This window comes from Macaca nemestrina, chromosome 20 (assembly GCF_043159975.1).
Source record: "Macaca nemestrina isolate mMacNem1 chromosome 20, mMacNem.hap1, whole genome shotgun sequence".
Lineage (NCBI taxonomy): Eukaryota > Metazoa > Chordata > Mammalia > Primates > Cercopithecidae > Macaca > Macaca nemestrina.
In genome coordinates this window covers 11,459,181-11,475,501 of record NC_092144.1, presented here as the reverse complement: position 1 = coordinate 11,475,501, position 16,321 = coordinate 11,459,181, and the positions used below count along the sequence as shown (strand labels likewise).

General features: G+C 44.5%; 2 protein-coding genes across 2 annotated transcripts in view; one reads left to right on the top strand and one right to left on the bottom strand.

Annotated features, from left to right (window-relative positions):
- LOC105486901 (zinc finger protein 823) overlaps positions 1–16,321 on the top strand; it is a 317,208-nt gene that overhangs the window by 39,523 nt on the left and 261,364 nt on the right. The window lies entirely within an intron of this gene.
- On the bottom strand, positions 3,607–14,499 carry LOC105469994 (zinc finger protein 433-like). The gene is given in 3 exon segments (XM_011721708.3): positions 3,607–12,748; positions 14,098–14,158; positions 14,364–14,499. Coding segments are annotated over 3 exon segments (2,655 nt in total). The 3' UTR covers positions 3,607–10,290.

Genomic DNA, 16,321 nt, shown 5'->3' with positions numbered 1-16,321 from the left:
CAAGGGAGCTCCATTTCCCTCCCTTTGCAGGCTCCAGGCTGGTCTTGGGCTCTCCTGCCCCTGCAGGTTATTCACCTGCTTCTTTCCCCCATTGATCACTTCCATGAGACCAACACCTACAATCCCACTGTGTGAATAAGACACCAGCAGAAACCCTGCTTTCCTCCTGTACGTACATATAAAGTGGGAGAGAAAAAAACTAAGATAATTTAACTGCATTACAAGACTTCCAAATCGCGGTGGCAGCGGTGACTGAGGCACTAGCAGCCAGGGACACTAGAGATACCAGTGGGGCGGGACTGGGCTGGGAATGGGTTAGGGAAGGGGCTGCAGGGACAGATAGCTGCCTGGGCCCAGCAGCAGTGCAGCCGTACAGCCTAAGGCACCTGAGGAGCAGAGCTCGGGGCTTCTGGGACAGGACTGTGGGGAAGAAAAAAGAGGCAGGCTTGATGGAGCCTGGAGCTGTGGGAGCTGATGCAGACTTATGATAGCTGATACTATCATAAATAAGTCCCATTGAGATGTGAGAACTTGGATTCCTTGGCAATTTATGAAGAGGAAGACTGATGACAAAGAAGTCATTGATGAAGAGGAGGATGAGGATCATTGACATGCTTGTCCTACTATGCAAACAAAAGGGGAAAGAAAGCGCAACTACTTCTCCAACATGCGGTGAAAGGATGCGGGGGACTCTCATTGTCAGGTAATATACTGCTGCAGAACTCTTAGAGGTTGCAAAACCCTTCAATAAATACCTGGAAGGCCCATTGCCATGGCTCACATATGTAATCCCAGAAGTTTGGGAGGCCAAGGGGAGCGGATCGCTTGAAGCTGGGAGTTGGAGACAGCCTGACCAGAGAAAGGGGAGAGGATCATTTGAAGCTGGAGTTGGAGACCAGCCTGACCAGAGCAAGACCAACCTGGGCAAAAGAGCGAGACCCTGTCTCTATAAAAAAACAAAACAAACAAATAAACAAACAACAAACAAAAAGAAGGTCAGGCGCGGTGACTCATGCCTGTAATCACAACACTTTGAGAGGCCGAGGCAGGCGGATCACCTGAGGTCGGGAGTTCCAGACCAGCCTGACAAACATGGAGAAACCCTATCTCTAATAAAATACAAAATTAGCCAGGCATGGTGGCACATGCCTGTAATGCCAGCTACTTGGGAGGCTGAGGGAGGAGAATCACTTGAATCTGGGAGGCGGAGGTTACTGTGAGCCAAGTTCGTGCCATTTCACTCCAGCCTGGGCAACATTTCACTCCATCTCAAAAAAAAAAAAAAAAAAAAAAAGACAGAGAGCGAAATTAGCCTGGTAAGGTGTCCTGTGCCTGTAGTCCCAAGCTACTCAAGAGGCTGCAGTGGGAGGATCACTTGAACCCAGTTGTCCAAGGCTGCAGAGAGCTATGATCAGGCCACTGTACTCCAGCCTGGGCCACAAAATGAAACCAAGCTGGGCATGGCTCACGCCTGTAATCCCAGCACTTTGGAAGGCTGAGGTGGATGGATCACGAGGTCAGGAGATTGAGACCATCCTGGCTAACATGGTGAAACCCCGTCTCTACTAAAAATACAAAAAAATCGCCGGGTATGGTGGTAGGCGCCTGTAGTCCCAGCTACTCGGGAAGCTGAGGTAGTAGAACTGCTTGAACCTGGGAAGTGGAGGTTGCAGTGAGCCGAGATTGCACCCGGGCAACAGAGCGAGACTCCGTCTCAAAAAAAAAAAAAAAAAAAAAGGCCAGGAGCCGTGGCTCATGCCGGTAATCCCAGCACTTTGGGAGGCCGAGGCAGATGAATCACCTGAGGTCAGGAGTTCAAGACTAGCCTGGCCAACATGGTGAAACCCCATCTCTACTAAAAATACAAAACATTAGCTGGACATGGTGGTGTGTATCTGTAATCCCAGCTACTCAGAAGGCTGAGGCAGAAGAATCACTTGAACCCAGGAGGCAGAGGTTACAGTGAGCTGAGATCGCACCATTGTACTCCAAGCTGGACAACAGAGTGAAACTCCACCTCAAAGAAAAGAAAAGAAAAGAAATGAAACCATCCTACCTGGGGATTCCCCTGACCACTTGGATCATCAAATTGTGGGACACAGAGTGTGATGGTATTCCCTTATGGACTAGATCATTTTAGCCATAAGAGATGCTTGGCCTACTGAAGATTTACCAGAAGAGATGACTTCCTGGCAGTCAATGGAAGAGGCCCTGATAAATTTCATCAAATTAATCAATGATGGAGGGAAGGAGAAAATCAAAACAAACAAAGTGTGCTGCACATTCAGAATTAATGAGTAGCTCAGCTTGCTCTCTGATCTCTCCTCAAAGTCTTTTGTTTTTTATTTTTTTTATTTTTTACTTTTTATTTTTTTATTATTTATTTATTTATTTATTTTGAGACAGAGTCTCGCTCTGCCGCCCAGGTTGGAGTACAGTGGCCGGATCTCAGCTCACTGCAAGCTCTGCCTCCCAGGTTTACGCCATTCTCCTGCCTCAGTCTCCCGAGTAGCTGGGACTACAGGCGCCCGCCACCTCGCCCGGCTAGTTTTTTGTATTTTTAGTAGAGACGAGGTTTCACCGTGTTAACCAGGATGGTCTCAATCTCCTGACCTCGTGATTCGCCCGTCTCGGCCTCCCAAAGTGCTGGGATTACAGACTTGAGCCACCGCGCCCGGCCTTGTTTTTTATTTTTTAAAATGGAGATGGGGTCTCAGTATGTCACCCAGAATAGTCTCAAACTCCTGGGATCAAGCAATTCACTCGCCTCAGACTCCCAAAGTGCTGGGATTACAGGTGTGAGCCACCATGCCTACCCCATTCATAGTTGTTTGATGCCTAGTGTCCTAGAATCCTGTAAACCCTAGATGATAATTCCCCTTAACCGCTCTATAGATAAAAACTTGAACATTAAAAAATGTTAATTTTCCCTTTGAGATATTATTTCAGGTCCCGTATAACAGTGAAACTACTGACTTCAGTTGCTCTGAAGGACCCCAGTAGTAGCTGACTCACCAAAGGAGGTAGTTTTCACATCCTGATGATTTAATCCCCTGTACCTCAAACAATCAATAACCCCAATTTTTCAGCCTCTTGCATGCCACAGTCCCCTTAAAAATCCCAGCCTAGGGTGGGTCCAAGTGCAGTGATGCTTACAACTAATTGATCACAACCAGTTACAGATGTCTTTGTTTCTTCTCCACTCCCACTGCTTCAACTGACTAGCCCAATAAACAAAAAATCCAGCCCAGAACTTTTTGGGGAGTTGGATTTGAGGGCCCTTCCCATCTGCTTGCTGGGTCACCCCGTGATCATTAAACTCTTTCTGTGCTGCAAATCTTGCTGTCTCCGTGTATTGGTCTGTTACTGCACAGTGTGCATATGAACCTGGTGATTCTGTAACACTGGGGCTTCTTGGAGGTTGAGGAAGGAGGCAAGCCATTGGCATTCCATGGGACCAGTAAAGCAGTTTGTACTGCCCAGATAAAAAAAGTGCTTCAGGGTGCATCAGAGGAATGGCATGGCCCTTTGCTATCTTTCTCGAGTCCTACAGTGGGACAAGATGTATATGATGTGGGAGAAGCACTGCAGATTTGGAGAAATTTAGAAACCCAGGAACAGGGTAAACTTGGTAATCCAAAAAGGGCTAACAAAGGGAAAAAAAGAAAAATCAACAGAAAGAAAAGAGGAGCTAGGGAAAGGGACCAATAGGAGTCACCCATGAGCAAATGTGGCATAATTTGTTGGGGGCAGAAACACCCTGAAAAGAAATAGACAAACAACCTAAGACTTTATTAGTGCCCTTATGGTGGAAACTACAGCCTAAACTGCAGTTTCATCCCTTCCCTTCTGCCCCTATGGAAGAAAAGGAAGATGACTCAATCTTTCATTTTATTGTCCCACTCTACCAGGGGTGGATTCCACCATGGCTCAGAGATTAGGACTGGGGCAAGGTCAACTCCATGTTCAAGCAGTAGGGGGAAACCAGAGGTCCCATATCAAGTTCACCATTTCCTGTTGCCCCCCAAATAAAGAGAAGACTATTACCTCAGTAATAGTCTGTAATCCTATTACAGGGTGGAATGTACTTTCATCTCTGGAAACCCAGAAACAAATCCTGGTCAGTGGGCTGCCATTGATGGTTATGGAGGACAAACGACCCAGATAAAAAGGACTTTAATACATCTAGGTATTGGGGAAGCTCCCCAACCCATATATGGCATTTATTATCCCTATTTTAGAAAACATTTTAGGTATGGATATTCTGTTAGGAAAGACTTTGCAAACTTGAGTGGGAGAATTCAGCCTGAAGGTGCTGTAGTAAAGGCTGTTCTCAGGGTAGAGGCAAAATAGGAACCTGAATAGATTTCTGCTCCTAGGCAGGTTGTCAAATTTAAAGAGCACAAATTATTAGGCTGGGCTCGGTGACTAACACCTGTAATCCCAGCACTTTGGGATGCTGAGGCGGGTGGATCACCTGAAGTCAGGAGTTCAAGACCAGCCTGGCCAACATGGCAAAACCCCATCTCTACTAAAAATACAAAAATTAGCTGGGCGTGGTGGTGCATGTCTATAGTCCCAGGTACTCAGGAGGCTGATAGCTTGAACCCAGGAGGCGGAGATTGCAATGAGCCGAGATCACGCCACTGCACTCCAGTCTGGGCGACAGAGCAAGACTCCATCTCAAAAATAAGTAAATAAATAGTAAAAATTATTTTGGGCAGGGGGGCTGTGGAGGACATGATGAAATAAGTGCAACTAGGCTGGGCGTGGTAGCTCATGCCTGTAATCCCAGCACTTTGGGAGGCTGAGGTGGGTGGATCACAAGGTCAGGAGATCAAAACCATCCTGGCTAACACGGCGAAACCCTGTCTCTACTAAAAATACAAAAAAAATTAGCTGGGCATGGTGGCGGGCACCTGTAGTCCCAGCTACTCGGGAGGCTGAGGCAGGAGAATGGCGTGAACACGGGAGGCGGAGCTTGCAGTGAGCCGAGATTGCATCAGTGCACTCCAGCCTGAGCGACACAGCAAGACTCTGTCTCAAAAAAAAAAAAAAAAGAAAAAGAAATAACTGCAATTATTGAGGAACTGGTAAGTGGAACACATTATCCACCCAGCTCAAGCTCATTTAACAGTCTCTCTGGCCTGAACACAAACCAAACAGTACCTGGTGGATGACTGTTGATTATCAGGAATTGACCAAGGTAACCCCATCCATACATCCTGTAGCTCCCATTACTCAGGTAGCTGATCACATAGTGTCCGTGCTGGGGATGCATCACAGTGTTAGATTTAGCTGATGTTTTTTTCAGCATTCCTCTCTTTAATCACAAGACCAATTTGCTTTTACCCTGCCAGGCCGCTATTGGAATAAAAGGGTTCATGTTCAGCTCTCCACTTATTGGTCCTCCAAAATAAAGAGAAGACTGTCACATTAGTAGATGCTACAGTGGAATGTGTTTTAATCCATGGAAATCCAGAAAGACGCCCTGGTGAGTGGGCTGCCACTCAAGGGTTGCTCCAGGGTTATCTCCAAAGTCCTACAATTTGTCACAGAATGTTGGCTAGAGGCTTGTCTTCGTTCCCATTCCTGTCATCTTTCATGGTTTAAATATATATATATTTTTTAAAATTTTTATTTCATTATTTATTATTTTATCTATCTAATTTAATTTGACAGGGTCTTGCTGTGTCACTCAGGCTGGAGTGCAGTGATGCAATCATACCTCACTACAGCCTTGAACGCCTGGGCTGAAGTGATTCTCACGCATCAGCCTCTTGTTGCTGGGACTACAGGCGTGAGCCATCTGACCTGGTCCTGGTTTCATTATATTGATGATATCATGTTAACCTCTGAAGACTGTAATGTGTTACAGGAGTCTTATACCATTGTGCGCTCATCTACAGGAATGGGGATGGGCAATCAATCCTCAGGAAATCCAGGGACCACAGCCCACAGTGAAATTTTTAGGAGTGATATAGTCAGGTAAGACACATTGATTATCAGGCATAGTAATTGACAAAGTCCAACACTTTGCTAAAAATATCATTCAATTTACAAAATCTCATTTAGCTTATTATTTAAGCATAGATACCCATAACAAAGAGAGTGATGGCTATGCAAAATTATACTGGGATAAAGGAATAATAAACTGTCCTTAGGAAACCAAGTAATGTAGTCACATGATGTTTGATGCAGTTACATATAACAGGGCTTTTATAAAGAGGTTGTGCTTGCCTAACAATAGAGTATCACACAGAAGCCATAATTCCATCTTATTTACCAGTTACTTGTTCATGAGTGATATACTTCTCTTTCCATATAAACCTGAGTTGCTTGTTAGAGTGGCTGTCAAAAATTAAATTTAACCTTTTTTTTTTTTTTTAGACGGAGTCTTGCTGTGTCTCCCAAGCTAGAGTGCACTGGCACGATCTCAGCTCACTGCAACCTCTGCTTTCCAGGTTCAAGAGATTCTCCTGCCTCAGCCTCCCAAGTCGCTGGGATCACAGGTGCCCACCACCACGCCTGGCTAATTTTGTATCTTTAGTAGAGACAGGGTTTCACCATATTGGCCAGGCTGGTCTCGAACTCCTGACCTTGTGATCCTCCCGCTTTGGCCTTTTAGATCATTTGCCCATTGGATATGTCCTACCACGGTCAAAGTAATACAAGAAAGGTATATACAAAGACCAGGTGTGGTGGCTCACGCCAGTAATCCCAACACTTCATGAAACCCAGATGGGTGGATCACTTGAGGTCAGGAGTTCGAGACCAGCCTGGCCAACATGGTGAAACTCCATCTCTACTAAAAATACAAAAATTAGCCAGGCGTGGTGTTGGCCACCTGTATCCCAGCTACTTTGGAGGCTGAGGCAGGAGAATCACATGAACCTGGGAGATGGAGGCTGCAGTGAACTGAGATCTCACCACTGCACTACAGCCTGGGCGAGAGAGCCAGACTCCGTCTCAAAAAAAAGAAAAAAATACATTAAAAATCCCTTTCAATACCACAATAAAAGTTAAATTTCGCTGTTTGAAGTGGCTCAAGCCTATAATCGTAGCACTATGAGGCTGAGGGAGAATTGTGTGAGGCTAAAAGTTGAAGAACAGCCTGGAACCACAGTCAGATCACATCTCCACAGAAAAATTTTAAAAGTTGGCAGGACATGGTGGCTCACACCTATAATCCCAGTACTTTGGGAGGCTGATATGGTTGGATCACTTGAGGCCAGGAGTTTGAGACCATCCTGGCCAACATGGTGAAACCTCATCTCTACTAAAAATACAAAAATGAGCCAGGCATGGTGACAGGTTCCTGTAATCCCAGATACTTGGGAGGCTGAGGCAGGAGAATCGCTTGAACCTAGGAGGTGGAGACTGTAGACTCCATCTTAAAAAAAAAAGAGAAAAGTTACCTGGGCATGGTGGTGTATGCTTGTAGTCCTACATATGCTAGAGGTTGAGGCGAGAGAATCACTTGAGTCCAAGAGTTAAGGATGCTGTGAGCTATGATCCCACCATTATACCCTGGCCTGAACAACAACCGTGTCTGGCCCAAAATCAGTAAATGTTTCCAAATAAAACATTGTGATACTGCAAAAAAAACTGGATGACAGGCTGGGCACGGTGGCTCATGCCAGTAATCCCAGTACTTTGGGAGGCTGAGACAGGTGGACTACCTGAGGTTGGGAGTTTGAGACCAGCCTGCCCAACATGGTAAAACCCCGTCTCTACTAAAAATACAAAATTAGCCAGGTGTGGTGGTGCAGGCCTATAATCCCAGCTACTCGGGAGGCTGAGGCAAGGGAATCACTTGAACCTGGGAAGTGGAGGTTGCAGTGAGCCAAGATCGTGTCATTGCACTCCAGCCTGGGCAACAAAAGCGAGACTCCATTTCAAAAAAACAAAACGAAACAAAAACTGGATGATGAACTGCTGGGTCACGTTTTTCTGAGGAAAATTTAAAGTTCATTTATCTTAAAGGATTTTTCCTGTTTTGTTATTTGACCTTGCTTCATGAAAAAGCACTTTGGGAGGCTGAGGCGGGTGGATTACCTGAGGTCAGGAGTCCGAGACCAGCCTGACCAACACGGTGAAACCCTGTCCTTACTGAAAATATAAAAATTAGCCCGGTGTGGTGGCGAGTGCCTGTAATCCCAGCTACTCAGGAGTTAAAAAAAAAAAAAAAAGATAAGGCAAAAATGGCTCTAGAAGTCCAGGAGCTGCCTCCTCTCACCACAAGGCCAAGTTTTTTGTTTGTTTGTTTTTTGAGACGGTGTTTCACTCTTGTTGCCCAGTCTGGAGTGCAATGGCGTGACCTCGGTTCACTGCAACCTCCACTTCCTGGGTTCAAGTGATTCTTCTGCCTCAGCCCCCCAAGTAGCTGGGATTACAGGCATGTGCCACTATACCCAGCTAATTTTTGCATTTTTAGTAGAGACGTTTTTCCATGTTGGTCAGGCTGGTCTTGAACTCCCGAACTCAGGCGATCTGCCCACCTCAGCCTTCCAAAGTGCTGGGATTATAGGCATGAGCCACCGCACCTGGCCACAAGGCCAAGTCTTATGCCACTGGAAAGACACATGTCATACACCTGCAGTGTGAGACAATGCTCTTCAGTGACCATGATGGATCAAGACAAAACAAGGGCACTCTGTAACCATGTCTCAGAATAGTATAGAAGAAAACATATTTCAAATTATCAAACTGAGCAAATTTTTTTCAGTAATGTGACTCATTTGTAATTCTCATATATCTCACTGTCATGTATGGCTTTTGGTCATATTTATTACGATATTACACCCTCTTTGACAACAAGTATGGTACTGGTGGTCTTTGGCAAGATGTCACTGAGAACATTATGAGTTAACTTTTGGTACAATGAGTGAATGAAAAGTTAGAATGAAAAGAGGCCAGGCAAGGTGGCTCACACCTGTAATCCCAGCACTTTGGGAGGCTGAGGCAGGCGGATCACAAGGTCAAGAATTCGAGACCATCCTGGCTAACACAGTGAAACCCCGTCTCTACTAAAAAAAATACAAAAAAATTAGCTGGGCTGGGCGCGGTGGCTCACGCCTGTAATCCCAGCACTTTGGGAGGCCAAGGTGGGCGGATCACGAGGTCAGGAGATTGAGACCACGGTGAAACCCCGTCTCTACTAAAACAAACAATTAGCCGGGTGCGGTAGTGGGCGCCTGTAGTCCCAGCTACTCGGGAGGCTGAGGCAGGAGAATGGCATGAACACGGGAGGCGGAGCTTGCAGTGAGCTGAGATGGCGCCACTGCACTCCAGCCTGGGTGACAGAGAGAGAGTCCGTCTCAAAAAAAAAAAAAAATTAGCTGGGTGTGGTGGTGGGAGCCTGTAGTCCCAGCTACTCAGGAGGCTGAGGCAGGAGAATGGCGTGAACCCAGGAGGCAGAGCTTGCCGTGAACAAAGATCGAACCACTGCACTGCAGCCTGGGCGACCGAGCAAGACTCCATCTCAAAAAAAAAAAAAAAAAAAGAAATGAATAGGGAGAGAGGCCCATCTGTAGGGTTGAAATCCATGTGGATTTCATCGCCACTCAGATCAGAAAATGCTTTCCCACATGGCTTACAGTCATATGGTTTTCCTCTAGTGTAAGTCCTTTTGTGAATTATACCCTCTTTGATGACAGGTATGCTACTGAGGGTTTTTGGCACAAAGTCACTCTGAAAAACCTGAGATAACTTTTAGTATTATGAACGAACAAAAAATCAGGATCAAATGTTCTAAGTATATAAGCATGAAAATTAAAATTTACATGAGGAAAAAGATGTCTGGGATTTTGTCCACTTGGTAATATTGACTCACAATGTTCGAAAAGTAATGTGGTAACATAAACTTGATCTAATGCATGATGGCACTGAGACATTTTATTATGGCTTCTCAATTAACTAAATAGAGAATAACAGCTGGGTGCAGTGGCTCATGCCTGAAATCCCAGCACTCTGGGAGGCTTAGGCAGGTGGATCACTTCAGGTCAGGAGTTCAAGACCAGTGTGGTCAATAGGGTGAGACCTCGTCTCTACTAAAAATATAAAAATTAGCCAAGCGTGGCGGTGCACACCTGTAATCCCAGGCATCTTTTTCCTCAGGAGGCTGAGGCAGGAGAATTGCCTGAACCCAGAGGTGAAGCTTGCAGTGAGCCAAGATCACGCCACTGCACTCCAGCCTGGGCAACACAGCAAGACTCCATCTCAAACAACAACAACAAATAGAGAATAACATGTTAGTAGGCAGTTGCTATAAACATTTGTTTACATTGTCTATATTTGAAGGTTCTTAGCAGATCTGAAGGCTTTCCCATATTGCTTATATTCATAGGGTTTCTCTCCAGTGTGAGTCCTTTCAAGTACTCGAAGTTGTGAGGCAGATCTGTAGACTTTCCCACATTGCTTACACTCATAGGGTTTCTCTCCAGTATGAATCTTTCTATGCATTTGAAGTTGAGTGGCAGATCTGAAGGCTTTACCACACTGCTTACATTCGTAAGGTTTCTCTCCAGTGTGAGTCCTTTCATGATATCGAAGGCTACTGGAAGAAATGAAGGCTTTCCCACATTGCTTACATTCATAGGGTTTCTCTCCAGTGTGGGTCTTTTCATGATACTGAAATGCAGTAGAAGACATGAAGGCTTTCCCACATTGCTTACACTCATACTGTTTCTCTCCAGTGTGAGTCCTTTCGTGGTACCGAACGGAACTGAAAGAAATAAAGGCTTTTCCACATTGCTTACACTCATAGGGTTTCTCTCCAGTGTGAGTCCTTTCATGTCTACGAATGGCAGTGGAAGAAATGAAGGCTTTACCACACTGCTTACACTCATAGGATTTCTCTCCAGTATGAATCCTTTTATGACACTGAAAGGAACCAGAAGAAGTGAAGGCTTTGCCACATTGCTTGCATTCATAGGGTTTCACTCCAGTGTGAGCCCTTTTATGTCTATGAAAGGAACCAGGCAAACCGAATGCTTTCCCACAATCCTTACATTCATATGGCTTCTCTCCAGTGTGCACCCTTTTGTGTATATGCAAAGAAGAAAAATAATTGAATGCTTTCCCACATTCCTTACATTCATAGGGTTTCTCTTCAGTGTGTGTCCTTTCATGTACTCGAAGGATCTTGGCAGATGTGAATGCTTTGTCACACTCTTTACATTCATAGGCATTCTGTCCTCTATACATCGTTGCATGTATTTGAAAGGAAGAGAAATTGTTGAATGCTTTTCCACATTCCTTATAGGGTTTCTCTCCAGTGTGTGTCTTTTCATGAATTTGAAGGTTTCTGACAGATCCAAAGGTTTTTTCACATTGTTTAGATTCATACAGTTGCTTTCCAGTGTGAGTCCTTTCATGCATTTGAAGGTGTGAGGCAGATCTGAAGGCTTTCCCACATTGCTTACACTCATAGGGTTTCTCTCCAGTGTGAGTCCTTTCATGATATCGGAAGGAAGTGGAAAAAATGAAGGCTTTACCACACTGCTTACATTCATAGGGTTTCTCTTGAGTGTGAGTCCTTTTATGCATTTGAAGGTGTGAGGCAGATCTGAAGGCTTTCCCACATTGCTTACAAGCATAGGGTTTCTCTCCAGTGTGAGTCCTTTCATGATATCGAAAGGAAGTGGAAGAAATGGAGGCTTTTCCACACTGCTTGCATTCATAGGGTTTCTCTCCAGTGTGAGTCCTTTCGTGATAGTGAAAGGAACTGGAACGATTAAAGGATTTACCACAGTGCGCTCATTCATAAGGTTTCTTTCCAGTGTGAGTTCTTTCATGTCTTAGAAATGAACTGGGAGAATCAAAGTCTTTTCCACATGTCTTACATTTATAAGGTCTCATTCTAGTGTGCATTTTCATGTGTCTTTGAAAGTTAAGATAAGATAATGCTTTCCCACACTGTTTACATTCATAGGGCTTTTTCCCAGAGTGGGTCACTTCATGTCTACAAAGATAACTGGGACACTTGAATGCTTTCCCACATTTGGTACATTCATAAGGCTTTTCCTCACTGTGAGTTCTTTCATGTATTTGAAAGGAATGGAACCATCTGAAGGCTTTTCCACATTGTTTGCATTCATATGGCTTCTCTCCAGTGTGAATTCTTTTATGTTCATAAAAGGAATTGGGACTACCAAACGCTTTCCCACATTCCTTACATTCATAAGGCTTCTCTCCAGTGTGAGTTCTTTCATGTATTTGAAGGGAATTTGAATAACTAAAGGCTTTACCACATTGTTTACATTCATATGGTTTCTCTCCAGTGTGAACTCGTTCATGTATAAGATATACTCTGAGACAAGGGCAGGCTTTCCCACAAAACTTACACTTATAAGGTCCATCTCCATTGTGCATTATCATGTGTCTTCGAATGCTTGAACGGGATATGAAGGTTTTTCCACATTCTTTACAATCATAGAGTTTTTCTCCAGTGTGAGCCTTTTCTTCCGTTTGAAAGGAGGGGTGACATCTGAAGGCTTTCTTACGTTGTTGACACTTATATGGCTTCTGTCCATATTCCTGATACTCAGATGGCTTGTGTGCAGCGTCAGCTCTAATGTGCCTATTAAGGGAAGAATGACCCAGGAAGACTTCTCCACACACACTGCTTTCACATGATTTTACTCCAGGAGAAGTTTTGTTCAGTGTGTCATCTGGAATCTGGCTAAAAATTTCTCCACAATGATTTTCTTCTGTATTTTCATCGACTCTCTCTCCCAGAAGACTTCTGTGAAAAATGAGAAGCACATTATTGAGGGTTTGTTTGTAAGTGATTTTATGTTTATTAACAAGGATTGCACTTGCATTTTCAACATTATCCAGGAAAGTGTAGGCTTTCTACCCTGTCTAAATTGTTGGAAGTTGACTGGACCATATGGCTACAAGATGGTCTATCTATACCTATTATTTTTTAAAAATCATATGTTTAAAAAAGAAAAACACTATATGGTAATTGGTTTTGTTTTTTTTTTTTTTTTTTGAGATGGAGTCTCGCTCTGTCACCCAGGCTGGAGTGCAGCGTTGTGATCTCAGCTCACTGCAAACTCTACCTCCTGCGGTCATGCCATTCTCCTGCCTCAGCCTCCCGAGTAGCTGGGACTACAGGTGCCCGCCACCACCCCTGGATAATTTTTTTTGTATTTTTTTTTTTTTTGAGACAGAGTCTCGCTCTGTCGCCCAGGCTGGAGTGCAGTGGCCAGATCTCAGCTCACTGCAAGCTCCCCCTCCCGGGTTTACGCCATTCTCCTGCCTCAGCCTCCCGAGTAGCTGGGACTACAGGCGCCCGCCACCTCGCCCGGCTAGTTTTTTGTATTTTTTAGTAGAGACGGGGTTTCACTGTGTTAGCCAGGATGGTCTCAATCTCCTGACCTCGTGATCCGCCCATCTCGGCCTCCCAAAGTGCTGGGATTACAGGCTTGAGCCATGGCGCCCAGCCCGTTTTTTGTATTTTTTTAGTAGAGACGGGGTTTCACCGTGTTAGCCAGGATGGTCTCGATCTCCCCACCTTGTGAGCCGCCCACCTCAGCCTCCCAAAGTGCTGGGATTACAGGCATGAGCCATCGCACCCAGTCGAAAATTCTTAATAATATTTACATGTTTACTGTTTTACAAATACTAAACTTCTGTATCATTTTCTTGAGTCAGGGTCACCATATAGCCCAGGTTGGAGGGCAGTGGCAGTGGCATTGGCATCATCATGGTTCACAGCACCCTTGAACTCCTGGACTCAAGTGATCTTCCTGCCTCAGCCTCCTACGTGGCTAGGACTACAGGTGTATGCCACATGTATTGCTAGTTCTTTGTTTGAAATGAAGTCTCGCTATTTTGCTCAGGATCTTCTCAAACTCCAGGCCTCAAGCAATCCTCCCACCTCCAACTCCCAAACAGTTGAAATTACAGGTGTGAGCCACTGTGCCCAGCCTATGTCACATTTAAATATAAGTTTTTAGAGTGAATATTTTAAGAATAAATAAATTTAATGCTAGGCATATTTTCTTTATTTGCTTCTTCTTAACATATTCTTGCATTCTAAGATTTTCTAGAGAGACATTGCTTTGTCTTGTGAGTTTAAATCACCTTAGATTATTCCTGGGATTTTTGTACTGATCTTCAATGTTCTCGTCTTTCCATTTTTCTCCTAGAATACAGAATCAGAAAAATAGTGCTGAATTAAAATAAAATTATGAAAATATGACTATAGATTCTGTGTTCACGGGACATTAGAGCCATACCTCATTTATTCATCAAAGTATTGCCTGTCCATATTCCAAATCAAGGAACAGCATTAATGAGCTAGAAACACTTGTCTCATCCATTGGGGAACATAATACTGTCATTCTTACCTATAGAGGCCAGGTTCCTCAAGGTTTCCTGCATCACTTCTCTGTAGAGATTCTTCTGGGAAGGATCCAGCAAAGACCATTCCTCCTGGGTGAAGTTCACAGCCACATCCTCGAAAGCCACCGAGTCCTGAAACATCCCACACGTATAGAGGAGGATGGGTGAGACTGACAGCACTGGGGGTCTATACCCTCTTCCTAAGACGTTTCCATGGTGCTATGGACTCCAAACATTTATTCCATTTCTTGGTCATCTGACCCATTACTCTCTGTCTACACTTACTTTCTTCTATAAATCACTTCTGATGCTGGAACAGAATTAAGCAATAAACCAACAGCAGAATAGAAAAACGTGTCTTTTCATGGAATCCAGGGAGAAAGGTGCACTGCCTGGGCTGCTCTTAATGTCTGTTTGTAGCATGGGTTTACAGCACCTGTCATAATACAGTCCTCTAAATTCACATGCAAAAAAATGTTAACATTAGCAGTCCTGAGGCTATATATCCTTCAAAATGCCTGTTCACAAAGTTTAACCATTGATGACTACCTGGAAGGGGGATTTTATTTTGATTGAAGCGCAGACAACAAAAGCAAAAAAACTGGATTTTGCAAGGGGTTCAACCAACCCAACTGATAAGAGAGTCAGAACTATCTAAATAAAAAACTCATGAATAGAAATTTTGTGGAAAACAGTACCGTGGTAGGAAAACTTACATTGTAATTGATGAAATGCTGAAGGCTGAAAGGAGACAAGGTTCAGGGATAAAACTCCAGCGCACCGGCCAGGCGCGGTGGCTCAAGCCTGTAATCCCAGCACTTTGGGAGGCCGAGACGGGTGGATCACGAGGTCAGGAGATCGAGACCATCCTGGCTAACATGGAGAAACCCCGTCTCTACTAAAAAATACAAAAAACTAGCCGGGCGTGGTGGCATGCACCTGTAATCCCAGCTACTCGTGAGGCTGGGGCTGGAGAATTGCTTGAAGCCGGGAGGCGAGGTTGCAGTGAGGGTAGATGGTGCCATTGCACTCCAGCCTGGGCAACAACAGCGAGACTTTGTCTCAAAAAAAGAAAAAAGAAAAAAGAAAAATCAAACATCTCAAATATAAACTTTGGAAAAAATGTTGAGAAATTGGAACCTCTGTGCTCTGACCAAAGGATTGCAAAATGGCTCAACCTCTATGGAAAACAGTATGGTGATGCCTGAAAAACTAGTAAAAAAATATTTTCTTCCAGCAACCCATTTCTAGGTTTATTTATATTCAATTCATATAAATTGAAAGTTGGATCTTTGAAGAGATATTTGAAAACCACTGTTCACAATAGCCAAGAGACGGATCAATTCAAATGTCCACTGATGGCTACATGGATAAAGAAAATGTGGTATGCACATACTTACAGTGGGATAGTATTTAGTCTTACAAAATAACATTCTGGGGCCGGGCGCGGTGGCTTACGCCTGTAATCTCAGCACTTTGGGAGGCCGAGGCAGGCGGATCACCTGAGGTCAGGAGTTCAAGACCAGCCTGGCCAACATGGTGAAACCCGTCTCTACTAAAAATACAAAAACATTAGCCGGGTGTGGTGGCGAGCGCCTGTAATCCCAGCTACTCGGGAGGCTGAGGCAGGAGAATCGCTTGTACCCAGGAAGCAGAGGTTGCAGTGAGCCGAGATAGTGCCATTGTACCCCAGCCTGGGCAAGAAGAGCAAAACTCCATCTCAAACAAACAAACAAACAAACAAAAAAACCTTCTGTCCCATGCTACAACAAGCATGAAAATTCAGGATTCGGCCAGGTGCAGTGGCTCAGGCCTGTAATCCCAGCACTTTAGGAGGTTGAGGTGGACGGATCTCAAGGTCAGGAGTTCAAGACCAGCCTGACCAACATGGTGAAACCCCATCTCTACTAAAAATACCAAAATTAGCCGGGCATGGTGGTATGCACTTGTAATCCCAGCTACT